A 27853-nucleotide genomic window follows, 5' to 3' on the forward strand; every position below is an offset into this window, starting at 1 on the left:
CAATTATTTTTAAAGGTTGAATTTGAAAGTACTGAAAAAAGTCACTCCATCAGAAAGTTTAGACATACTGTCCATCTACATAATGAGCACAGAGAAAGGGAAGCAAATTTTAAAAGGCAGCAAGTATTAACTTCAGGAAAAAAAAGGCTAAGACATGAACAACATTTACAAAATACTAATGTAAGCTTGAATATTAATTTAAACCAAACTCTCTAAGGGTAACTGGAGGATGGGAATAAGGTATTTGAGGATGTAAGGGATACTACACCTCATTAAAGCAGCAGCTCCCATGACTTCGCAGATAGGGGACCCTCCTGGGGCCGGGCCCCTTCATCCTACCCCCAGGTCGAGCCTTGTGGGATAAGAGATATCCACCACACCTGGCCAATGCTCAGACGGAGATAGTAAGGACTCGCTGGTCACCGGACCATTCTGTCACACCATATCTATCAGATGCCCAGATAAAGAACTCAACCTGCAAAGAATTACATCCTTCCTCTGAGCGCTGAACTACGTTTCCCAGGGGCCATCGCGTCCAAAGCTACTTCCGGTGAAAGGTCGCGTTGGTTTATTGTCCAGGTTTCCAGACTGGAGCATCCATTTGTGGGGAAGCAGCGTGGAGGCCTGGGTTGAGTCTTGCATTCTAAACGCGGCCTGGAACTAATAGAAGCTCCTGGCCACAGATGTAAACAACTGTGAAGGCGATGGTTTTTGCCCAGGGAAAGGATGTGGGCCCGGGGCCAAGGCCTGTGAATTGAGATCGTGAGATCTCTGAAAGGCTGTCCATGCTCTGACTGCATTTTCCAATGTCCATCATAGCCGAAGCAGCTTCCTGTCCGCACACTGGCCCTTTCAGGACCATAGGAAGGCTTGCGCCCGAGTCCCTACGGAACATTTTTGAAGGGACCGCAGGGTCAGGTAAGTCTAAGATCCGGAAGCGGAATGACCCTGGGGAGTGCAGTGAGGGCTTAATATTTTCGGAGTCTCAGGCCTTGCTAGCAAGCAAGGGGGGTTGGGAAGGCAGACGGTAGGGAGCTGTATTTGTGTGTGTCAGCTTCCGCGCCAGCGATCTCGATGGGATCTGTGGGTGCCTGTGTGAAATTGGTACGAGATCGGGATATGGGTAATCGCTCAGGAGCGGTAGGGGTGGGGTGTGTGTGTGTGTGTGTGTGTGTGTGTGTGTGTGTGTGTGTTTGCGTTTGCATGGGCACGATGGTGACGGGAGCTGTACGTGATAGTAATGACGTATTTACTAAATACGTATTTACACACATATTTAGGTGTGACTGTGCATGTATGATTGTGACTACATCACTCTGTGCGTAACCATGTGTGTAAGTGTAGTAACAGCAGCGGTGGAGCCAGAAACAGACTATTGTGTTTAGTAACAGTCATTCGTAAATGTGTGGAGAGCAGTTTCTGTGGTGGCCGTTAGGTGGATTGGGTAGGGTAGTGTAGAATGAGGGGAAAGTAATAGGAGACAGTGTAGAGAACACATTCCAAGAGTTTCTCTGTAAATATGAGCAGAGAAATGGAGCAGCAGCTGATGGGGGCAGAGGCCGGGAAATAACGCCTCAGTATGCTGGTGGTAATGAGCCACGAGGGAGGGAAAAAGTTTTAAGGGCAAGTAAGAATGAGTGAGCCAAGCCCAAGAATAAAGCAGGGTAGTGTAGTGTTGCAGAGAATGAGCCATGAGCTCACGTTTTCAAAAAACAAGGGGAAATATCCTGAGATGTGGTGAGTTACATGTAATCGCAAGGCATGAAATTCCAACTTGGAGATTTTCTGGAGGAGGGAGAAAGGTCTGAAAGTAATAAAAGCAAGGAGGATACCTGCCCTGCTTTCATACCCAGTGGCAAGAGTCGGGGGGGGGGGGGGGGGGGGAGGGGATGTTGAAAGCCTTCAGAGTCCTCTGGGGAGAGCCAGGTTTCCCTTAGACCCAAAGGTGAAGGGAATATTCAAAGTGGTTGGAGATAAAAGAGGAGTTTGTTATTAATGAATTATGAATTCCAGAGAGCTACTAGAAAGTGTCAAGAATTAGAGAGGGATGAGAAGAGGGGACATTCAGCCAGTGGGGAGTGCACTGTCTGAAAAGAGAGATTATCAGGGAATCTAGGGCTTCTTATGATGGACACAGGGACAACATGGACACAGGGGATATTGGTGCTTATTCTGCTTGGATTCAAGACTGTTGGACAGGAAGTGATGGGGTAGAAAGAGGTGGATTTTTGAGTATCCCTCAGAAAGAGGGGAGCCAAGGATAGAAGCTTTAAAGATGGTTGGGGTAGGCAGAGTAATGCCCCTGCATAGGGTATAATCCCTGGAACCTGTGAATATTTTGCTTTACAAAGCAATGAAATTAAGTTAAGAACCTTGAAATGAGGGAGTTGTCCTAAGTTATCCAATTAGGCCTAATCTAATCAAATGGATTCTTAAAGTCAGTAAACCTTTCGGATCAGAGGGAGATATGATAAAAGAAGAATGGTCAGAGATATGCGAAATTGCTGACTAAAGGCAGGGAGCCAATGCCAGTGGCCTCTAGAATCTGGAAAACATAAGGAAATAAATAATTCTCCCTTAGAGCCTCCAGAAAGGAACACAGCCCTGCTGACACCTTAATTTTAGCCCGGTGAGAACCATGTCTGACTTGTACCTAACTGCCCAACTAACTGTAAGATAATAAATTTGTATTGTTTTAAGCCACTATGCTTATGATAATTTGTTACTCAGAAAACTCATATAATGGTATAGCGTCTTAGCCTTTAGTGCTGTGGAGGAGTCTTGAGCCCTATGACATGAAGGGAACTCAGTCCCTATTGATAAAGTTGAGGAATTCAGGTAAAACACATAGGCCCTCTCTTCACATGTAATTTCCAGTTTTGCTGCATTGTGATTTCTTTTAAGTTATTAAAAAATATGTATTTTGAAGGAGAGAGCAAGTGAGCAGGAGAGGGGCAGAAAAAGAGGGAGAGAATCCTAAGCAGGCCCCACACTCAGCTTGAAGCCCGATGTGGGCTGAATCTCACCATTGTGAGATCATGACCTGAACTGAAATCAAGAACTAGATGCTTAACCAACTAGAGCCACCCAGGCGCCCTTGCATTGTGCTATTTTTTAACTTTGAAATTTAATGAACTTTTCTTTGTGATCTAATATATGGCCAGTCTGTAGTTACTTACTTGTTTTCCACTTTATTTGTCTTTGATTGATTAAAATGTATTAAAATACTGTATGAATGAAATTTTATCTTATATAACCTGTAACTTCTGCTTTAAGTTGCTTCTGTGAGTTGATATATGAGATATTCATATTTATTTATATCATGAATTTTAGGCTTTCGTATTTTAGAATGCCCAAGATCATGGCCCCTGCTTATTATTTTTTATTTGCATTTCCCTTTTCTATATTTCTCCATAATTTGTACAATGAACTTAAAAAAAATTTTTTTTAATGTTTATTTATTTTTGAGAGTGCACATGAGCACGGGAGGGCAGAGAGAGAGGGAGAATCTGAAGCAGGCTCTAGGCTCTGAGCTGTCAGCACAGAGCCCAATGCAGGACTCAAACTCACAAACTGCGAGATCATGACCTGAGCCGAAGCTGGATGCTTAACTGACTGAGCCACCCAGCTGCCCCTGTAAAATGAACTTTTTATTCGAGTTTATCATATATAGTCAAGTGTATACATGATAATACAATCAAAACTGTACAGCTTAAGTGAATTACCACAAAGGGAACACCCATAAAATAAAAGCTCAGATGAAGAAGTAAAACATTACCTGCACCCCAGAAATCTCGCTTGTGCTTCTGTTCAGTCAGGAGCTCCCCAAAGTAACCACCATATATTGTCTGTTTTTTAACTTACATATATGTAGAATCATACAGTATGTAACCTTTTTTGTTGGCTTCCTTTGTTCAACATTTTGTCTGTGAGATTCATCCATATTGTGTGTTCACCTTGCTAGGTGCATGTTCCAGTGCATGAATACACCAACTGTATTTGTCTGTTCAATGATTGTCATAGTATTGATGCACATATGTTTTGTTTCATGAATAATGATGCTAGGAGCATGCTTACACTTGTCATTTTGGGTTCATATGTATCCATTCTTTTGAGTCTATTTCTAGGAGAAAAATTGCTGGGTCATAGTGTAAGCGAATCTGTTTAAGCAGATAATCTCAGTTTTCCAAAATAACTGAACTCATCAACAGTGTGTGCAAGTTCCAACTGCTCCCCTTTCTCATTAACACATAGTATTGTCAGACTATAAAATTTTTGTCAGTATGGTGGCTATATACTGGCATTGCAGTGCGGTTTTATTAGACTAATGAAGTTGAATGCTTTTGTTTTAATGTCCATGGACCATTTGGATATCTTGGGGAATGCTTGTTCATGTCCTTTCCCTTTCCTTTTGGGGAGCTGTTCAAATTTGGGGGAGCTTGTCTGTCCTTTTATTGTTGATTCGAGCAAGTTCTTTATTTAGCTTGGATGTGAATCCTTTGTCAGCCATTGTATTGCAAATATCCTCTAATCCATGGTTTGATTTTCACTAGTTCTTTTCTGATGAACAGAAATTGCTTTTTAAAATGTAGTTTTATTTAAAAAATAAATAAATACAAATCAAGAAGTAAATTGTAGTTTTATTTATTATCTTTCCCTTTGTGGTTTGTACTCTCTGTACCCTATTTAAGAAATCTTTCCTGGGGCACCTGGGTGGCTCAGTCGGTTAAGTGTCTGACTTCGGCTCAGGTCAGGATCTCACAGTTTGTGAGTTTGAGCCCTGCGTCATGCTCTGTGCTGACAGCTCAGAGCCTGGAACCTGCTTCAGATTCTGTGTCTCTTTCTGTCTCTGCCCTCCCCTGCTCATGGGCACTCTCTCTCTCTCTCAAAAATAAAATGCACATTAAAAAAAAAATCTTTGCCTATCCCAGAGGCATGAAGATATTTGTATCTTCTATATTAATATCTTTCACATTTAGGTGTACAAACCTTCTAGAATTGATTTTTGTGTATGTTGTAAGGTAAAGATCAATTCATTTCCCCCTTATAGATATTCAATTGACTTGGCATCATTTGTTGAAAAGTCTATCTTTCCTCCCTGATAATCTCTGCTCTGAAATCTACCTTGTCTCGTATTAATGTAACCACTCTAGCATCCTTTTGATTATGATTTCCATGGTATATCTTTTGCCATCCTTTTACTTTTAACCTTTTTATACCATTATATTGCAGATAAACTGACATCTTGAAAATAATCAGCCTTTCATCTCATAAATGTGATAAATTCCTCCATTCATTTAGATGTTCTGCAATTTCACTCTATTGTTTGTAGTAATTGATGCAGAGGCCTTGTACTTATTTTGTTAAATTTATAAGTATTTGAAAATTTTGTTGCTATTGTACAAGCTGTTATTAAAAAAAATTTTTTTTTTAATGTTTATCTATTTGTTTTTGAAGGAAAGAGAGAGCATGAGTGGGTGAGAGGCAGAGAGAGAGGGAGACAGAATCTAAGGCAGGCTCTAGGCTCTGAGCTGTCAGCACAGAGTCCGACGTGGGGTTTGAACCCATGAGCAATAAGATCATGGCCTGAGCCGAAGTCAGACGCTCAACCGACTGAGCCACCCAGGTGCCCCAAAAACTGTCATTTTAAATCTAACTTTTAATTTCCTAATTTTTGCTTGTAAGTTGAAATGTAATTGACATTTTACTCTCTCTGACTTCATGTTTTTATTCTTAAATATTTCTGTATTTCTACTAATGACTTGGCTGCTTTAAATGAAATCCTTTCTCTCTCAGTTATTATAAATGAGGCAATCAGTGAACTTGTCTCTTTTCCATTTTGTAAGCTTTATCCCTATATTAGTTATTGCTGTAAAACATACTACCCTAAAAATCAATAAAACTATTATCTTAACACCATTTTTGCAGATCAGAAACTTCGAAGTGGCTTAGCGTGGAGTCTCTGGCTTAGTGTCTCACAAAGTTGCAGCCAAACTCTTGGCCAGGCCACAGTCATCTGAAAGCATGACTGAGGCTGGAGGATCACTTTCTAAGATGATTCCCTCACTTGGCTATTGGCAAAAGACCTCAGTTCCTCTCCATGTGGACCTCTGTAAGGCTGCTATAGTGTCCTTGTGACATGTCATACAGCTTTCCCCAGAGCAGAAAGACAGCAAGAATATGTACGGTAGAAGCCATAATGTCCTTTTTGACCTATCCTCCTCCATCGTTCCCACAATATCTTCTTGGTACATAAATCTGCTCTATTCAATGCAGGAGGCAACTACACAGTGTTAATACCAAGTAGTAGATAACCTTTGGGGACCATTCAGCATACTGGTACCATAATCTCCATCTTATTTTTTAATTTAGATTTGCTTTTAAATGTGTTCGGCAGTAACGCCGAATATGTCCTCCAGTAATTTAGAAAGCACTCCTGGGAACAATATTCCCTAAGTTCGTGCAGCATAAAACTTTTTATATCCTTTATACTTGAAGGACAGCTTGGCTGCATATAAAATCTTTGACTCTGGGGGCCCCTGGGTGACTCTGGAGGCACCTGGGTGGCTCAGTTGGTTAAACGTCCGTTTTTTTGCCTTGGGTCATGATCTCACAGCTCCATGATCACGCAACTCCTGGGTTCTGGCCCCCTGTGGGCTCTGTGCTGAGAGCTTGGAGCCTGGAGCCTGCTTTGGATTCTCGCTCTCTCTCTCTCTCTCTCTCTCTTTCCCCCTCTCTCTCCCCCTCTCCCTCCCCCTCTCCCCCTCCCTCTCTCTCTCTCTCTCTCCCCCTCTCCCTCCCCTCTCCCTCTCTCCCTCTCTCTCTCTCTCTCTCTCCCCCTCTCTCTCCCCCTCTCCCTCCCCCTCTCCCTCTCTCCCTCTGCCACTCCCGACTTGCACTCTGCCTCTCTCAAAAATAAATATACATTAAAAAAAATTTTTTTTTAATTCTTTGATTCTATCATTTATTTTCCCACAAGTATACTGGAGAGACTAACCTCACTATTTGGGGAACTGAATTTAGTGGAGAAGTCTAATGACAACTGAATTTCCTTTTTCTCATGGGTAACTTGATATTTTTATCTTGATTTCCCATGGGTTTTAGCCTAATAATTTTATTAAATGTTTATTAAGAAATTTTATTAAGACTCAAAATGAACATTTTGAGTCCTTTCTCTCTGCATATGGGGTGTCTTTTCATTATGTATATTCATGCTTTGTTTCAGGAAATTATTTTTTAATGTTAAAAATGTAGTTTTTAATATTTGTTCTCTTCCTTGATTTGGATTTCATCTGTAGGGATCTGCTTAGTTACAGGTTGGATTGTCTCTGACTTTCATTGTTTTCTTCCAATAATTGTTATCTCTTTGTTTCATTTTGTTCCATTCACTAATTTCTGTATTCTTTGTCCATGCTACACTTTCTATATTTGTCATACCTTGTGCTTCTTGTAGTTTATTCTTTGTTCCTAAAGTGGTTTTGCCTGTGTTCTCTTTCATACTTGAATTCTACTAACTCTTGTATATAGTCTATTCATCATTTCTTCCCCATTCCTGAGATCATTGTAACATTTATGCATGTAGTCTTGCCTCAGAGCTGTGATTGTATCATCAAATATTTGTTTACTCATAGTGGAATGTTAGGTAATACTTCTAATATTCTCTGATGTTTTTTTAGGCAGTTTTCTTTATACTAATGGGAATTCTGGCATTCATTTCAAACTTATATCTAACAATATCTTTGGACACAGTACTTCTAATTTTTTGTGTGTGTTTGTTTGTTTGTTGGAATGTGATACATTACCTCAGAATAGCTGTCACTGGTGCTTTCCCCTGAAAAGGTAGTTTTTAGGTTCTTCTGCTCAAGAGTTCCCTCCTTTGTTACTGCAGTAGAAGACAATTTCTTTAAAATATGGTTCCTCTGAACAACCAGGTTTTCTTTGTTGTTCAGAATGTAACCTGGTTCAGGAGGACTCCTACTATCCGTTCTGAGTTCCCCAGTGCCTTCTCTGCTGCAATTAAAGAATACAGCCAATCCCCCAGCTTATTTGATGAGGCCAGTATTACCCAGATACCAAAACTAGGCAAAGTATATCTCATAAGAATGAGTTTAAAAATCCTCAACAAAATACTTGCAAACCAAATCCAGCAACATATAAATGCACTTATACAATACGACCAAGTGGAATATATCCCAGCGTTGTCTGAACATCCAAAAATCAATTAATGTGATACATTATATAAATAGAATAAAACCCAAAAATTACAGGGTCATTTTAATAGATACAGAAAAAACATTTGACAAAAGCCAGTACCTTTTCATTATAAAAATACTCTATAAACTAGGAATTAAAGGGAATTTCCTTGACTTGATATAGGGCACCTACAAAAATTCCATACTTAGTAGTGAGTATCTGAATGTTTTCCCCCTAAGATCAGGAATAAGAAAAAGAATGGCTGCTTTTGCCACTTCTATTCAATATTGTAGAGATTTTACAGGGCAGTTAGACAAGAAAAAAGAAATAAAAAGCATCTATATTGGGAAAGAAATAAAACTCTATTTACACATGACATGATTTTTTAAATATAGAAAATCTTAAGGAATCCATATACAGAAAAATCATGAGAACTAATAAAGGAGCTTAGAAAAGTTTTAGGATACAAAGGACGCCTGGGTGGCTCAGCTGGTTAAGCATTCGACTCCTGATTTCGGCTCAGGTCATGATATCACAGTTTCAAGATTGAGGGTCAGGCTCTGTGCTGGTTGCTGAGCCTGTTTAAGATTCTCTCTTTCCCTTAGGGGCGCCTGGGTGGCTCAGTCAGTTAAGCATCCGCCTTCAGCTGGGTCATGATCTCGCAGTTTGTGAGTTCAAGCCCCACGTGGGACTCTGTGCTGACAGCTCAGAGCCTGGAGCCTGCTTCAGATTCTATGTCTCCCTCTCTCTCTGCCCCTCCCCCACTCGTGCTCTGTCTCTCAATAATAAATAAACGTTAAAAAATTAAAAAAAAATAATTCACTCTTTCTGTCTTCCTCTGCCCCTCCCCTGCCCCTGGGGTAAAAAAAAAAAAAAGGTTTTGGATATAAGATCAATAGATAAAAATCAAGTGTATATTTATAAACTTGCAATGAAGAATCCAAAAATGAAATTAAGAAAATAGTTCCATTCACAATAGCATCAAAAAGCGTAAAATGTTTAGGAATAAATTTAATTGGTGAAGTGTAAATCTCAGTCTGAAAACCATAAAACAGGTATTCAAACAAAAACTTGTACATGAAAGTTCATAGCAGCATATTTATAAAAGTCAAAAGGTGGAAACAGCCCAAATGTCCATTAACAGATGAATGGGTAAACAAAATGTGATCTAGGTCATACAATGGAATATTATTCAGCCACAGAAAGGAATGAAATACTGATACATGCTACAACTTGGATGAACCTTGAAAGCATTATGCTAAATGAAAGACACTAGTCATAGTAAGTTCACATATTATAAGATTCCATTCATATGAAAGTCCAGAATAATCTACAGAGACAAAAAGTAGATTAGTGGTTACTTAGGACTGAGAGAGAGGAGGAGAGAGAATGAGGACTTGGATTTTGGTTTGGGCCAGGATTTCTGCAGACTCCCTCTGACCTTTCTTCAGGGAAGAAAATGGAATTCTTAGTCCATTTGAAAGCTCTGAGGAAAACCTGACCTCTCACGATTCCTTCCCTCTAGCTCTGCTTTCTCAAGACTGTGCTTCACCAAGAGAGGAATCTAGAAGACTGATTGAGTCTTAGAATTTTAAGTCATGGCCCATGTGAGTTGGAATTGCCTCTTTCCAAAAATTATAACCATTTATATCACATCATATGAGCATTTTTATTTCTTATCCTTAAACTGCTTACTTAAGTCACTATTCATTGTGGTAAGTGATAGCTGGGAAACAGTCCACTGCCTTCCCTAGGTGTCCCTCTTCTGTCCAACATGGCATTCAGCACCTCCTGCATCCTAATACTTTGACAGAGCACTGAAGGAGGAGAAATATTTTGCCTTAAAGGAAATAGTAGAGACTTTCTTTTCAAATCCGTGGCTTGACAAAGTGGAACTGAGTGGCTAAACAGGATACACTACATGAAAGCTTTTATTTACTCTGTAGAATGGGATATATCGATTATTAAAGGTGAGAGTTGGTAATGGTTGGTATTCATTTTAGTATGTGGCACTTTATCATGGCTTTTAAATAGAGGGTATGATGGAAGGTTAATAAGTTCAGAGAGATCAGGGATCTTGCCAGGAAATCAATGAGAGATTAATATTAATAAGACATGTGCTGATTGTCACTACTTAGCCTAGAGCCCAGAGATTTTATACATTCCCACAGAAAATGGTATTCTCCACAGAAAATGATACTCAGTTAGGGAGTGTATCTCTTCCAAGAATCCTTTCAATTTCAGCTAATAGAAAATTCAACTAAAAATAGCCTAAGGAGGAAGGGAAACTTTTGGCACATAATAAATCTGGAGTTAGTCATTTAAGCCTGGTGTGGCATCCCTGTGGTATCAACAAAGAACTCATGATTCTGGACTGTCATCCTGTTGTCTGCTATTTGTCACGGAAAGGTCATAAGGATGTTGTGACTGAACAACAGGAGGTTTTAAGAACATATAGGCATTCAGCTTCCATGTCATTTCCTCCCGTCCCCCATACTACAGGCAGCCAACTTCAGTTTTTTGCTCAGTGAGTGTCCCACTTCCTACAGTGCCCTTTTTCATTTGTGTCCCTTCTACCTAAAAGATTTCTTTTAATTTCACCATTGATGCTTGGGTTTGTTGTTTCAGCAGTTGATGATGTTCAGGGATATAGCTGTAGACTTCTCTCAAGAGGAGTGGGAGTGCCTGGACTTGGAACAGAGACATTTGTACAGAGATGTGATGTTGGAGAACTACAGCAACATGATCTCACTGGGTAAGATTCACAAACTGACCCCAGAACTTTCTGCTTTCTACATTGTGAATTTTTAAATTGTCTTTCAAGTGTCTAGGGGAATGTCTGACTTCTTTCTGGAAAAATGGCTTACACTCTGTAAATTTGGTTCTAGTGATCCTCAGTGGGAACATCCACCCTCTCCATCCTTTGGAAATACTTTATGCTTTTTTCTTGCTCTTCCTATAAGTGTTTTTCTTCCTTCATAACTAAGGGACTAGATGCAAACTTTGAAACCTCTACCATTTGGTCATTTCTTGTTTCTTATCTCTAATCAGGACTTTGCATTTATCAGCCAGATGTGTTCTGTTTACTGGAGAAGGGAAAAGAGCCCTGGATATTTTTACAGGATGAGACAAGAGGACATTGCCCAGGTGAGTGATGGTTGAGCCAGCACAGGAACACCATCATTGCAGCTAAGAGCCCAGATGTTTATTGAGGCAGCACCATCTCTGAAATATTGGTCTCAGGTTTCTTCCTCAGGGAATAAAAACCCATGGACAAAAGCCTGAGACCTAGAGCCAAAAGTAACCTTTTCAGCATGAATTGCCAAATGACCCTTCTCTTCACCTCCAAATTCCACTCCCAATTCAGTCCTCTTCATTTTCTTTTCCTCATATTATAAAAAGGTGTCATTCTTTTTCTCCAGTAGTCAATTTATTAATGCTTTAATTGAGTTTCTTTCTCTCTTTTTTTTTCATTTAGATATTTGTAAATGTCTTCATTTAGATATTTGTAAATTTCTAAAAAAAAAAATTTTTTTTTAATTTTCCCTACTCAATCTTGTATTTTTCTTACTCTGCCTAAATTCTCCTTGGTTCTGTATTTCTTGCACTCATTAATTCATTCTTTTAACTAACATCTATTAATTTTCCAATTTCATTTTAGGATAAGAAAGGTTAACAAAGAGTATATAATCTATTAAGAAATTTGTATTTTTTTTTTGACTGGAATATGTCCATAAATGTAAGCAAAATAGGTTCTAAATTAAGAGAAGATGTAATAGGCTGCTTAGTTGAAAATCAGGAATGTAGGGGAAAATGGCTTCTGGCTATAGTGAATAGGAAGTGGCAGAAGAGAGGTTAAGGCTAATGGAGGACAACAAAGAGAATGCAATGTCATAAAAGTCCTAGCAGTCAAGAGGAAACAAGGGGTATATTTGGCAAGTTAAGGTTAATTAATGAATTTTCTATTATGAGCAAGACTCAGATTGAAATAACATACTCTTGGAGCTTCTTTTTTATTTGAAATACCGAGGAAAGAAAATAAATTTTATTTCCTTACTAGACTCATGTTTGTAAATTCCAGAAACTATGTTTTGTGTTTTAAAATTGTTCTTTTTCTGAACTATTGATACTGCAACAACTTGAATGAATCTCAAGGACATTGTGCTGAATGAAAAATGCCAACTCCAAAGGTCACATGCCAAACGAATCCATTTATAGAATGTTCTGGAAATCACTAAATTATAACCATTGAAAACATATTAGTGGTTGCTAGTGGTTAGGGATGAGCATGGGAGAGTGATGGTGGTGATTATGGCTATAAAGAGGGAGCACAAGAGGTAAAATCGGTGTAGTAATGGTCTTGGTCTGTGTCTTGATTGTGGTGGTGTTTACAGGAATCCACATATGTGATGAAATGACATAACTATACATATGCGTTGTGCCAATATCAGTTTCATGGTTTTGATATTGTGCTTTATGTAAGATGTATTCGTTGGACAAAACTGGGTAAAGGGTACTCTTGCAACTTCTTGTGAACTTATAATTACAGTTGACCCTTAAACAACTCAGGGTGTTTCGGGGCACCGACCCTTGCACTGTCAGAAATTCATGTATAAATTTTGACTTTCCAAAAGCTTAACTACTAGCAGCTTACTGTTGACTGGAAGTCTTACCAATAGCATAAATTAACACATACTTTATATGTTACATGTGTTATATAATGCTTCCTTAAAGTAAGCTAGAGAAAAGAATATGTTATTAAGAAAATCATATGCAAGAAAAATTAATTTACAGTACTGGAAAAAAATCTACATATAAGTGGATCCATGCAGTTTAAACCTGCATTGTTCAAGGGTCAACCATATTTCAAAATAAAAGCTTTTGTAACATATTCTGGTCCCTAAGATCTATGCAATTTTATTTTATATTTTTATTTCCTAAACACTGTTATGTGCTTTTAAAATTCTGGTTAAATTATAAAATTTTCCATACTATAAATGTAAAATTTTCACATACTATAAATGTACTATTATATATTAAGGTTATTCTGTATTTCTTGTTACTAAAGTTATAATTCTTAGTACACATCAATTATTCATGGGTTTTTTTCCACATTGGATGATGGTTGTGTCTCAGATATGAAATTCCTTGGCCAAAGGATTTAAAGTTAGAATACAATGTGCCCAATTAATTTAAGATAGTTAATTGATTTGTCATTAAAAAAGTTACTTTAAATCATAGAAAATTATGTGAATACCTTAAACTATATTTATTTACAACCCATAACCATTTACCCGTGTTTCATTATAGGGCCAGGGCATGCTCTCCCTAATTGGAGTTCTGCCTATTCTTATATTAACCACACTAGTAATTCATTCTCCTAATTTTTTGGTTTCTGTTTTGAATAAGAATTTAGTTAATCTTACTGTGGAATCTTTTCCCCCAGTCTTTATAATTGACTCCAAGCTACTAAAATAAAATTTGTAGCCTTCTTAAATGAGTTTTTTTAGAGTATTCACTTAGTTTTCATAAAAAACAATCTTTCTTTCATATTTCTTTATATAATGATACTAACATATACAAGTTAAAATGTCAAAAACAGTTGGTATAAACAGGTTTGGAAACAAATAGCAGATTCATGGTAAACACATGGGTATCTGGGAGGTAGCTATGACTTGAATGTATTTCTATATTGTGGGAATTAATACTTATGTTTTCAGAAGGATCAGAGGGCATTGGTTCACATGAAGGTCAGGGATGGTATCAGTTTCAACGTAGTCTCACTACAAATGAGCTATTTTTATTTTTTTTAATGTTTATTTTTGAGAGAGGCAGAGTGCAAGCAGGGGGAGGGGCAGAGAGAGAGGGAGACACACAATCTGAAGCAGGCTTCAGGCTCTGAGCTGTTGGCACAGAGCCCGATGTGGGACTCAAACTCACTAACTGTGAGATCATGACCTAAGCCAAAGATGGATGCTCAGCTGACTGAGCCACCCTGGTGCCCCCAAGTGAGTTATTTTTAAGTAGAGACTTCTAATAGTTTAATAGTTTAAAGGCTATTGATTTCTAGGGAGGATGGATATTTCTTGTTTACTGAATTACTGGTTGTATTTATTTGATAAATGTCTGCTGTGTGCTTGATCTATCCTTACCATTTGTTGGCTTAATATTTTGTATTTTTGGTGTGAGTGGGCATTCACATAAAAGAAACACTAATACACTAATACCCAGTTAGGGTGGCCAGAAGAATATTTATCTTTATTTTCTTTAAGACTTTAGTTTTATTTTGGTCCTAAAATTTTTGCTTTACAACTTAAGATAAAACTGAAAAATAATAAGCTGCATATATTTGAAATCTGCAGTTTGGTCTGTTCTGACATTATGTTATGTACATGAAATAATCACCATAATCAAGAAAAATATACTTCAGTTATTGCCAGATTTTCCTTGCGCCCCTTTGCCATTCATTCCCCTTTCTACTCCCATCTTTGCCAGATCACTACCTGCTTTTTGTAACTAGATTAGTTTATATGCTCTAGAGTGTTACATAAATTGCTATACAATGTATACTTTCTTCCTTTTTGCTAGCCTTGTGTCTTTTGCTAGCATGATTTTGAAATTCATCTGTGTGGTTGCATGTATCAATAGCTTATTTGTTATTTCTCTGTAGTGTTCCATGTATGGCTATACTTTATTCATTCATTCACCTGTTCATGAAATTTGTTCTGAAAATTCTCAGCCATTATCTTTTCAAATATTGCTACTTCTCCCATTCTTCCTCTCTTCTCCCTTTAAGCTTCCATTTACATTTACATTTAATCTTCTAACTGAATCTGTCATAATGCTTCTGTTAGGACTTTTCCAACCTTTTTCTCTTGGAGTTTTTCTTTTGACTTGTATTGGTTTCTTTTTCTTTCTTTTTTTTTCTTTTTTTTTTTTTTTTACTTGTATTGGTTTCTTGTTATCTGCTAAAATGATTAATTTTGTTTTTAGCTTTTTGGGCATAGTTACTTTTAAACCCTGTCTCATAACTCCAATATCTAGAGTGCTTTTAGGTGTATTTCTACTATTGTTTCTGTGGTCTGTTTACATTCATATTGTCTGGTTACTTATTTAATTTTGTGCCAGACAGTGTTTTCAAAATGGTAAAACTAATGCCCAGGATACCTTCCTTTATAGAGGATTTCTATTTGCTTCTCTCAAGTACCTGAAGGCATTAACATTTTGGTTGCTATCTTAATCCATCACCCTCCTTAGATAGTTTGAAACTGAACTATAGTTCCTGTGTAGGTCTGCCTCTGTTTTACTCAAGTTTCTTATTTCTAGCCTTTCAGTTATAACAGCATGAGGAATGCAGACAGACCCTGGATACTAATCTCTGCCACCTTAGCCCTGAGATGTCATAAATTCTATCAGTCTCTAAGCCAAATGCTAGTGCCAATACAATCTGAATAGTAAAAATTGGCTGAGCCTTTTCAGTATATCAAATAATGTCATAATATTTTCTTATTTTGTTCATCTAAAATATTTTACCAGTAAGTTTGACAACACATAGAGATTTGGTTAGAGATGTTTGTTTTCTTGTATAAGTTTTAAAGTTGTTTTGCCATTGATGTCTTTAATTTACTGGTAGTTTTTGTTTGTATATAGTATAAAGAAGAGTTATAATTTTTTCCCCACACAGTTATAGTGAAACACCACTTGTGGAATAATCTTATTCCTTCTGTCATAATCTTAAGTTTCTGCGTTGTTTCTGAGTCCTTGATTGTCTTCCACTGGGTTATATATAGAGATACTATTTGACCAGAAATATGTAAAAATTCTTGACACGGTTGAGAACCTACTCATGGGTGGTTTTTTTTTTCTTTTTAATATAAATTAGAAGTGATTCTAGTAGGCACTATTTTATTTTTTCCAGCTATGTTCACTTGTTTAGTTCAGGCTCAGGATAAGCAGCAAGTTAGGTTTCACCAAGAAGAGATGTATAAAGAGTCATAATTAAGGACCTGGAATGTAAATGGAAGTGAGAAAAATCGGAGGGTGATACAGAGTAAAAATGTAGTAGGATCATTATTTCTAACTTTCATGTTTGTGCTGTGTTTGGGGTGTCCCATAGCTTGTTTATTAAATTAAGAATATGCAGATCGTGACCTGCTTAATGAGGAGGCACAAGCCACCCACACAGGGTTGGCAGGTAGCTCCCTCAGCATCCAAGCTTCTACTTTGGAGAAGTGAAAATGCTGGAGTCATTGTGATTGAAGGCACAGGTTTAATACATTTACACAAGGGAAGTTAAATCACAAGATTTATTACTTATGAATTGTAGAAATTGGGGCAGGGGCACACAGTGAGCTGTGGGAAGGACAGTCCTCTATCCCAGGTCATGAGCAAGTGGGAGATAAGAAAGCAGAGTAGCAAGCACCTTACTTAGAAGGTAGTTGGGGTCGAGGTCACTAAACTTTTTGTGGGCTCAACGCTATGTGGCTATTTTTAAAGTGACTGGGAAAAACCACGCAAGAACTCATGGTAAGAATCCTAAGCTCAGATCTTTACCTAAATGCTGAGGTTCTGGGTGTGGGCAGGGTTGTCATACTGTAAGATGCCTAGGCAGCATCTCAAAGTAACTTTTCTCATCACATTCTATTTAATCTGAGGAATTTATTTTAATGTCTTTGATTTATATTCATTTGATATTTCATTTATCTTAAATGCCTTGCCTGTAATAATTAGCACAGTAATAATAATCATTTTCTAGTAGTTGTTTATGTGTGAGATACTGTTAAACCATTTCCAGTCCCCTCCGTTTTTCTTCTCTAATCGTTAATCATCATCATCATCGTCATCATCATCATCATCATCATGTACTACTTGTGTGGTGCTTTTTCTGTGTTAGGCACTTTATAAAAATAGTATGTTTTCCCAACCCTCTCAATAAATCTCTTTAAAAAAATATATTAATGTCCCTATTTATCATATGGAAAAATAAGAGCTCAGTGAAGCTCAGTAATTTTCTCATAACCTAAAGATGGTGTTAGTGAACAGAACTGAGCCTGAAACTGTGGTCTGTCCTTTTTCCACTACAATACACTACTACTTATACATGTAACTGAACTGCCTCTCAACTTCTTCAGTCACTGCTAGAGTACTTGCTCAGTTCTCACCTCTCTCCTCCCAAGAAAAATTTGTAGCATAAGCACATGACAATTTCATCAAATCCTAGCACATATCAAAAATGAGTCACACAGGGGTCCTACTTATTCTTAGCTCATGCCAGACTCCTTGCCCTTGACAAAACTTCTCAAAGTATTTTCCTTTTTGAACTATTACCCATAATTATGTCCTTTAACCTAAATGCAACATACCTGTGTTACTGAGTTCCTGCTCTTCTGTTAACTCTAGACCAGACAACTTCCCACATATAAGACTGATACTCTTATTTCCCAACATTACTGTTTTTAAGCTCGGAATTATGTAAGATATTCATTGTAGTATCTTGCATAGTATTTGAAATTTGTAAATATTTTGTGAAATATTCTCAGTGGCCTTGGATAGAAGGGAAAGGAAGAGAAGACCTGTTGGAAGGGCCTGAAAGCATAAAGCAGAATGGTTGAGCAATACTATAAACTCAAGAATAAAGAAAACAAAAGCACCTTGGTTGAAGTCATGTGACAAAAAGATGGCTTGGTTTTATACAGTGGAGGAAATGAGCAGGGTGAAGTGTTTAAGTGTGCAAAGGCAAATTGAAGCATAATTAAGTAGCTGTAATTACATTTCTGCACATTTGTCTTTGAGTTAGTTTAGATATGCTCTTGTTTCATCCTATTTGTACAGAAAGTAATATGGAAGCAGGATATTCAGTAAACATGGAAGGGATTAGACAGTGCAATGTGTTATGTTGTTCTCACATGACTAAATGATCCCAGTAGTGCTTCCTGGTACCTGGTTTTTGTAATATTATCCTTTATTCATCCTAAATTCCCCCTACTCAACTTTTTTTGTTTGTTTTATAGTATATTTTTTACAGAATTATTTTTTTAATGCCTGACATATGCTGAGGGTTGATTTATCATACTGAGTGAAACAGTTTTATCTTTACATTGGCTTTCCATGATTGGGTGGTACCCGATAATTATTTTCTTAAATTGAATTGCTCAGGTGAATTTGACCAAAACAAAGGTTTTGGGTTTTGTTTTGTTTTGTTTTGTTTTTTTCCTTGAGAGAGAGAGTAGGGGAAGGACAGAGGGGGAGAGAATCTTAAGCAGGTTCCACCCCCATCATGGAGCCCAATGCAGGACTCAGTCTCACAACCATGAGATCATGACCTGAGCTGAAATCAAAAGTTGGACGCTCAACCGAATGAACCACCCAGGTGCCCCTAAAACAAAGCTTTTATATATCGAAACACCCACCTCAACTTTTATTAGTTCTCTTAAATTTCTATTTATTTTCCACCTTTTTTTCATATCACCCAGAATTTGAGAATTTCTTAAGCCATTCACTTCTTGTGTGCTTTATGTATTTTAAGATTTACTTCTTATATCTACATTGGAGGTTTTATTTCTTTTTGAACAGTAAAACAGTAGGAATTTACCTTCTTATCTTTCAGACATGCCATTCAGATGTCAAACCAAGGAGTTATCACAAAAAAGTGTTACTTTTGAGAGAGAATTATCTCAATTGGAAATCTGTAAAAAACACAACCTTGAATATTCATGTTTTAGGGCTGATTGGGAAAGCAAAGGTCAGTTTGAAACACAACAGGAAAATCAGGAAGAATGTTTAAAGCAAGTTATACTCATCGATGAAAAAATGTCCACTTTTAACCATCACACAGCTCACAGACATGATACAGGAAAGAAACTGAATGAATTTAAAGAGAGTGCGAAAGCCTTTTGTTCTGGCTCGGACTGTGATCAACATCAATTAATTCACACTGGTGAGAGATTTTGTGAAGATAAAGAATATGAGAAGACCTTTCTTTCTGATTCAGAACTTACTCAATATCAGACAGTACACTCTGCCAAGAAAACATTTGAATGTAAAGAATGTGGGAAGGCTTTTAGTTTGCGTTCAAGTCTTACTGGTCACAGGAGGATTCATACTGGTGAAAAACCTTTTAAATGTAAGGAATGTGGGAAGTCCTTTAGATTTCACTCACAACTTAGTGTTCATAAGCGTATTCATACTGGTGAGAAATCTTATGAATGTAAACAATGTGGGAAAGCCTTTAGTTGTGGCTCAGATCTTACACGACATCAGAGAATTCATACTGGTGAAAAACCTTATGAATGTAATGAATGTAGAAAGGCCTTTAGTCAGCGATCACATCTTACTAAACATCAGAGAATTCACACTGGTGAAAAACCTTATGAATGTAAGCAGTGTGGAAAAGCGTTTACTCGTGGTTCACACCTAACTCAACATCAGAGAACTCATACTAGTGAGAAATCTCATGAATGTAAGGAATGTGGAAAAGCCTTTATTCGTGGTTCAAATCTTGCTCAACATCAGAATGTTCATGTTGGTAGGAAACCCTATGAATGTGAGAAATGTGGAAAAGCCTATATCTGGAGTTCACACCTTGCTAGACATCAACGAATTCATAATGGTAGGAAACCTTATGAATGTAAGCAATGTGGGAAGACATTTATTTGGGCCTCCTATCTTGCTCAACATGAGAAAATTCATAATGAGAGGAAACTCTATGAATGTAAGGAATGTAGAAAGACCTTTCGTCATGGCTCAGAGTTTAATCGGCATCAGAAAATTCATACTGGTGAAAAAAACTATGAATGTAAGCAATGTGGAAAGACCTTTTTTCGTGGTTCAGAACTTAATCGACATCAGAAAATCCACACTGGAAAGAGACCATATGAATGTGAAGAATGTGGAAAAGCCTTTCTCTGGGGTTCACAACTTACTCGACATCAGAGAATACATACTGGTGAGGAACCTTATGTATGTAAAGAATGTGGGAAATCTTTTATCTGGGGTTCACAGCTTACACGACATAAGAAAATTCATACTGATACAGAATCATATGAATGTAAAGAAAGTAGCCAGATCTTTAGTCCTCATCCATATTTTACTGAACAGAAAATTCACAATGGTGAGAATCTCTATCAATGGAAAGACTATAGGAACACCTTTAGTCAGGACTCAGACTTTGCTCAACACCAGGATATTTACACTTTTGAGAAATCCTATGAATGTAAAAATTTTGAGACATTTTCTCCAAGCTCTCATCTTATTTCACTCTTGTGAGGTCTTATAAAAATATAGGAAGTCTTTATTCATAATTCCTTAATTGATGTCAGTTAATTCCTTCTTTTGAGGAACTCATAAGTGTAAGTAATATTGGAAGAACATTTGACAGAGCACACAACACACTAAATAGCAGAGAATTCATATTGCAATCTATATTAATATAGGAAAGCATTTACTGATTGGTTTTCCATTTGGAATATCAGGGTAAAACCCTATGAAAAAGATGACACTGTGATTCTCTTGAATCATTCTTAAAAGCATTCTCCACATCATTGATACTACTCTGCATAGAATTTAAATCTAACTCACATAGGGAAACCTTCCATTCCTATTAAATTTTGTTATAGTTCCACAAAATTATACCAAAGGTGAATTTCTGTTACATAATTAATCTTGGAAAGCCTTGAGCTGTGTCATGCAGTTTATTTGGCATGTCTTAGTTTCAACACCTCTTATCTTTGTATTTTTTGGAAAGTAACTTGAATCTGTGTTTCCTTATTTGATTACAAGGGTTAAATGAGCTTGATGACTTCAATGACTTAATAACCATCATTAATATTAGTGTTAGACAACTTCTATGAGAGGAAGACCTTAACAATATAATGAATGTAGACAAATATGCCATCTATATGTGTGTCTTATTGAACAGCAGGATGCTAATTCTGAAGAAAAACCAGTCAAACGGAAGGGAAGAAAGCTTTGACTCCGTATTAAATTCATTTGCTGCATAAAAAAATTCATACTATAAAGAAAGCCTTATTGTTTTAATGAAAGTGGAGTTGTTGAATGCTCACCAGTGGTTTGTTTTTTTTTTTTTTTTTTTTTTTTTTTTTTTTGGTTTTGTTTTTAAAGGCATTTAGGTCCCTAACAGATTTCTTTTTTTTTTTTTTTTTTAATTTTTTTTTCAACGTTTTTTATTTATTTTTGGGACAGAGAGAGACAGAGCATGAACGGGGGAGGGGCAGAGAGAGAGGGAGACACAGAATCAGAAACAGGCTCCAGGCTCCGAGCCATCAGCCCAGAGCCTGACGCGGGGCTCGAACTCACGGACTGCGAGATAGTGACCTGGCTGAAGTCGGACGCTTAACCGACTGCGCCATCCAGGTGCCCCCTAACAGATTTCTAAAGCCAAATGTCATATCCATTTTATCACCACAATGACAATTTATTTTTTTTAAGTTTATTTATTTCGAGAGAGAAAGCATGAGCAGGGTAGGGGCAGAGAGAGAGAGAGAATCTCAAGCAGGCTCCCCACTGTCAGCAAGAGCCCAATGTGGGGCTCAGTCTCATGAACTGTGAGATCATGACCTGAGAGAAAATCAAGAGTCAGATGCGGGGCGCCTAGGTGGCTCAGTGGGTTAAGCATCCGACTTCAGGTCAGGTCACGATCTCGCGGTCCGTGAGTTCGAGCCCCACGTCGGGCTCTGGGCTGATGGCTCAGAGCCTGGAGCCTGCTTCCGATTCTGTGTCTCCCTCTCTCTCTGCCCCTTCCCTGTTCATGCTCTGTCTCTCTCTGTCCCAAAAATAAATAAACGTTAAAAAAAAAAAAACAAAAGAGTCAGATGCTTAACTGACTAAGCCACCCAGGTGCCCCTGAAATTTAGAAATTAGAAAATAGCCAAATGAATTCTGATCTCTTGGAAATTTAACACTACATTTATAAATTATCAAAGTAACGAGCAAATCAAAAGTGAAATTACAGGCTTATTTAGATGTGAATGATAACAAAACTCCTATATGTCAAATCCTATGAACATGACCATGGCAGCTCTCTATGGAAATTACTCTTATGTATGTAACAAAGAAAATTGAGGGAAGTTTACTTCTTGTCACCACTCTATTTCCAACACTTATAACAGTGCCTGTCATATTGTAGAGTCCAAGTATTTGTCAAATTAAATAATGATTACTTAACAAGCTAAAGTAAGAGCTAATGCCCCAATGGGCATTTGAATTGATAGAAATGTGTTTTTTTCTTAATTTTTTTTTATGTTTATTTATTTTGAGAGAGGGTGTGTGAGCAGGGGAGGGGCAGAGAGAGTAGGAGAGAGAAAGAATCCCGAGCAGTCTCTGCACTGCCAGAGCAGAGCCTAAGGTGGGGCTTAAACTGACGAACCATGAGATCATGTCCTGAGCCAAGATCAAGAGTCGGATGTTTAACCGACTGAGCCACCCAGGTGCCTCTGAATTGATGGAAAGCTTTATTTAACGAAAATAAAGAAAAATTCATGGAATAAATAACAATACAGAAGGTTTTTTATTTTAAGTCAAAATGTTTCTTGGTAGCAATGCCTTAACATTATCATAAGAAAGGAGAACTGTGGTACATGTTTTAGAGGGTATTTTTAATGGCAATATAAAGAGATATAAACCTTACTAGAAACAAATTTTAAATAGAATATAGTTTGTTTTCTAGGAAAATAAATTACTAAATTTCAAGAGTAACTAAAAGGGGCCAAAAAATTTAACAGTTAGAAAAAAATAATCTTTATAACTCATGTAGGAGTACAGGCTGCTCCCTGAAGAAACAAAATCCTATGGAAAAATTGCTAGCAGATGCTAAAAGACTCACGTAATTCTGATAAGAAAATTAGATGTGGAGTAGCCCCTGAACAACAAATTCCAGAAGAATTTTACTCATGAACATACGTGACAAAAACTAATACAGGGGCACCTGGGTGGCTCAGTCAGTTAAGCATCTGTCTTTGGCTCAGGTCATGATCTCACAGTTCATAAGTTAAAGCCCCACATCAAGCTCTGTGCAGAAAGTGCGATGCCTGTTTGGGATTCTCTTCTCCCTGTCTTTCTGCCTCTCCCCCACTTGTGCTCACTCCCTCTTTCTCTCTAAAAACAAAAACAAAAAACTAATACAATAGTCAAATGATGTTTACCCAGAATGTTTAAACTCTGACCTGGATAGGTGATAATTCTGTAGTTTATGCATAACAGCAAGGTGTATCATTGATGAAGATGTACTTTACCAGTTCAGCACTTAATTTGTTCTAAGGGTATTTTCTTGATACCTTTTAGTATTACATAAGTTAAAGAATATTGAGTTTATGTACATGTATGTAGCACATAATTCAGTTCTTTAACAGTAGTTAAACAGTATTAGGGAACATACTTCCCTCTGAAATTATTGTCTTCTGTGGAATTTCTCAACTCATGTGGGGAAAGTGAAATTTTTTTGTTATATTACTTTATTGTAATAAACGAGCCATTTTCATTCATGCTGACTATTTTTGTTAAGGTGATGATTACACTGAGAAATGTAACAGCTTTCTGGACGTCCATATACAGATAACTATGGCCATTCCTTTTTCTTTTGGCCTAGACTTCTGTGTTGAGTTTAGTATCAGTGTGCATATCTGGTGCTCTTGTCTCCTTCATTGTGAATCCCTGGATCTCCTTGAATGCCTGAGGTACGTGTTTCTTGAACCCCTTTCCATTGGTATGTTTGTGAATTTTGATAATGTCTTCTCTAGTCTACCATAGAGATAACAGAAATTCTTTAGTCATTCCCTAACCACCTTTCTTTGTAGGAACCATTCTGCTAGATTTATTTTGGGAAAGAATTTTTTAATCATTAGTATTAGCACAATTGGATGAAATTTATGGGAAAAAAATCAGTTTCCTCTCTGACAGTGTAAAGTAGGATGAATTCCCAATAAATCCAGATATCTAAATGTAAAAACTAAAAATAAAACAGAAAGAAACTTTACAAATACTACATGGGTGAATTTCTTTATAACCCTGGAATGGAGATATTAAGAAGTATGACTCAAAAATCCAAGTAGAAATAAAGAAAAAAGTAAATAATTTTTATAGGACTCCATGTTAAAGATAAAGGACAATGAAAAATTGGAGATATTTGCAAGTATATCACAGACTAATATCCTTAAAGATTCTAAAATTTGAGATGAGAATGCAAGTTACACTACATTGAGATACCACTTCATCCCTACCAGATGCACAGAAATCCTAAAGGGTATTAATATGCTCTATTGTCAAGACTGAAAAAACAAGAACTCTGAAATTGCTGATGAAAATGAAAAAATATAGTACAGTCCATATAGGAGGGAATTAAGCAATGTCCAGGTGTAGTCTCATGCATTTACCATAAGACCAGCACCCTTATTTCTATCCCAAAGATACACTCATAAAATTACAAAATATGGTATACACTAAGGAATTTTTTAAAAACATGATTTGTAAATGCAGCAAATTGGAAACAACCTAGATGTCCAGCAATAGACTGGGTGAATTAACTATCATATGAATGTACAGTGGAGTATTGTGCATCTGTGTTTTTCTAGGGAGTGATCTTCAGAGTATCTTAAATGAAAAAGAGGTAAGTGCAGAATATGTTTATTATACTAATATTTGTGAAAGAAGAGGGGGATACTATATATACCTGTACTTTAAAAAAATCTCGGGGTGCCTGGGTGGCTCAGTAGATTAAGTGTCCGACTTCAGCTCAGGTCATGATCTCATGGTTCATGAGTTTGAGCCCCACATCAGACTCTGTGCTGACAGCTCAGAGCCTGGAGCCTGCTTCAGATTCTGTGTCTCCCTCTCTCTTTGCCCCTCCCCTGTTCACAGTCTGTCTCTGTCTCTCAAAAATAAATAAACACTGAGAAAAAAAAAAAAAAAAGGAATCTCAAGATGAAACAACAGGGGAGGGCAAGGATGAAAGGTTTATCTTTGGTTATACCTTATTTTTTGTTTTGACTTTGGATCCATGTAGATATTTTACATATCAGCTTTTATTTTAAAAATTAAGTCAAAAAGGAAAATAAACCTGTATCAAAACCAGTGGATTTGATTCTACATCATGTTCTGGTATAACAACATAAAGAATAATAATTTCAAACGGTGTTAAAATATTTTGACTTACCATTAGGAGAATATCTCAAAGATATTCTGTATCTCAAGCACAAAGAGAAATATAAAGAAATCTAAACTGCCTTTATTAGTCTTTTGTTAGTGGTAATATTGGTATTATTTTTCTACCTAAGGGGTTTATTTATTTTTTTAAGTAGGCTCTATGCCCTATGTGGGGCTTGAACTCATGATCCTGAGATTGAGAGTTGCATGCTCTACCAACTTAGTCAGCCAGGCACCCCTACTAAGGGGTTTAAAAACATTAGTGACCTAGAAGCTATGAGTTGCCCATGTATCCAGACTGTAGTTTTCAAATTCCATTTTCTATAAAAAGAAAAAGTTCTCCTTAGAGAAATGGCATAAGACAGGTCAACAGTAGAAAATGTATATATAATTATCATAAAATGTCTTATTGTACCTAAAAGCAATAAAGCTATCAAAGACTACAGGATCATTAACCTAAAGGAACTGACCAAAGATAGGATCAGTTAAGCATCAGAAACTATTGCAATGGGTTGAAACTGTGTAGGTAAAACTGCCTAAATTCAAAATGAAAAAAAAAAAAGGCGGGGGGGGGGGGCTTTATGGAGTTTGCCAGAGTACTAGCATATTCTGAAATTTTGGTAAGGAACAGAACAGAATTTTGGTAAGGAACCAAATTTCTTTTGGTAAGGAACAGAACCAAGTATTTATCATGATTTTTCTGTACAAGCTGTAATCAAATAGTTGGCAAGAGGAGGTTCAGAAATGACAGACTTAGAAAGTTACATTTGGCATCATTTAATAAAATAATGGAATTGGCAACAATTCATAATAAATGGGTTATTGGGAATTTCAGAAGATAACAATAAGGTTGACAACACTTTAGTTGGCCAATCTTAACACTAAATTGGAACACCATGGTATTAATATGCCTCGTGTGATGCCATAGGAAGTAGGAAGTACTACCTAAGTTATATTTCCCAACACTGAATCTTAATCTAATTTAACCTCCAGATCTAATTACCAATTTATAGGAAATAAAATGAATTTAAAAACTTGTGAGTGGTATATGAAGGTCACAAATTGGCCAAATCAGAATGTGGAAAATTCTATGGGACAAATTGCCAAGTTTCTTCAGTAAATGAGTGGCATGGTAAGGAGGGAGAAAAATGAACTGCCTTAGTTCAAAAGAGACTTAAAGGTAACTTATCAACCAGATTCAAAGTGTGGAACATTCTTGAGTCCAGACTTGGAACAAATAACTGAACAGATATTTTGAGGAAATCATGAAAAATTGAACATGGATTGGGTATTAGATACTAATTAATTTTGTTAATTTGGTTGGATGTGGTAAAGAGACTGCATATGTCCTGGTGCACATGCCTGGGGTGGGAGGGGGAGGGGAGCCAACCCCGGGCTTGGTAGCATTCTCAGGGGTGTGCTTTGAGAAAGCCCCCTCCCTTGAGCACTGTGGGAAGAAGGTTTATTGCCCCTGCAAAGACAAAAGACCCTGAAGGCGCCAGCCAGAGGCCCTTTGTCAACTGAGCAGAGTGCTATTTCAGAACTGGGTGTCCACATGGAGCAGGATCCTTTAAGACATTGGGTTTTGGATCCCAGTCGAGCACTGGGGAGTCAGGGGAGACTGTAGAGCAGGGCAAATCGGCCACTGAAGTCTGTGCTGCTCTGTCAGGGCAGCATAAACAGTGTGGTTTGGGACACCTGGTAGGAGGAGAGATTGGGGTGTCGCCATTTTCCTCCACATCACTAACACAGTGGGGCTTCAGGGAGCAGCACAGCCACCTCCAGTGGAGGTGGGACCCACTTACACCAAACGTTGCCCTTCCGAGGCCAGGAACTGCTTATTTACCAGGGTGAGATTGACACTCACTGAACTAGTTCGTCCCTCCTCCAGACCAGCACAACCACTGTTTCCAAGGCACCAACAGACAACTGTCCTGCAGTTTTGTATGTTAGTCTGTTTTTTTTTTTCTTTTTAAATTATTATTATTATTACTTCTTCTCTTTTCCCTGCATTACCTTTCTACTCTCCTTCCCCCCGACCCCCACCTTGGAATCAGCCTTATAGTTTCTGATTTGATTTTTGGTCAATACTTATATATTTTTCCTTTTTTTTTTTTTTTTTTTTTAATTTCTGTTCTGGTTGTTTAATCCGGCATTTTTACTCTATCCTTTTTTTACCTTTTCTGTATCTCCTTTATTTTCCTCTCTGTCTTTCTGGATTAAGCCCAATAGTTTCTTTGATTCTCTCTGCCTGGTCTTTTTTCCCTCCCCTATCATTTTGCTCTTTGTTTAGGGTAAGGTTTCTTCCCGCCCCCCCAACTCCTCCTATTTTCCAGGGTTACCTCAGTGAACAAATCAAAGCACACCTGGTGGACAGTCCAATCCACCACTATGAGTAGTTAGATAAAGCAGCCAAGACACAATAATAGAGTGCATGTAACACACTCCAAAAACACCTCCTAAAGTGCCAGGCCCTGAACAGTGTATGACCCCCCCCCCTTTTTTT

The 27853-nt window shown here is 37.5% G+C and overlaps 1 protein-coding gene across 6 annotated transcripts; it reads left to right on the forward strand.

The window, feature by feature from the left end:
* Positions 1 to 346: 346 nt before the first annotated feature.
* Positions 347 to 27853, forward strand: ZNF790 (zinc finger protein 790). 6 transcript variants are annotated; one of them, XM_060652059.3, is made up of 7 exons: positions 361 to 918; positions 9719 to 9800; positions 10822 to 10948; positions 11245 to 11340; positions 18800 to 20137; positions 23795 to 23882; positions 24777 to 27853. In XM_060652059.3, exons 2-7 carry the CDS (start codon positions 9792 to 9794, stop codon positions 24781 to 24783), a joined length of 1665 nt encoding a protein of 554 aa, XP_060508042.1. In that variant the 5' UTR covers positions 361 to 918; positions 9719 to 9791; the 3' UTR covers positions 24784 to 27853. The 6 variants fall into 6 exon arrangements, with proteins under 6 accessions (XP_060508039.1, XP_060508038.1, XP_060508037.1 ...); XM_060652058.2 differs by lacking the exon at positions 24777 to 27853 and having other exon boundaries at positions 362 to 918; positions 23795 to 24770; XM_060652055.3 differs by lacking the exons at positions 23795 to 23882; positions 24777 to 27853 and having other exon boundaries at positions 350 to 918; positions 10825 to 10948; positions 18800 to 21286.

This window comes from Panthera onca, chromosome E2 (genome assembly GCF_046562875.1).
Source record: "Panthera onca isolate mPanOnc1 chromosome E2, mPanOnc1 haplotype 2, whole genome shotgun sequence".
Classification (NCBI taxonomy): domain Eukaryota; kingdom Metazoa; phylum Chordata; class Mammalia; order Carnivora; family Felidae; genus Panthera; species Panthera onca.

Coding starts and splice junctions, on each gene's coding strand:
- ZNF790 (XM_060652054.3), top strand. Junction 10,949..11,244: donor CAGCAACATGATCTCACTGG/GTAAGATTCACA, acceptor ATCTCTAATCAG/GACTTTGCATTTATCAGCCA. Junction 11,341..18,799: donor GACAAGAGGACATTGCCCAG/GTGAGTGATGGT, acceptor CTTATCTTTCAG/ACATGCCATTCAGATGTCAA.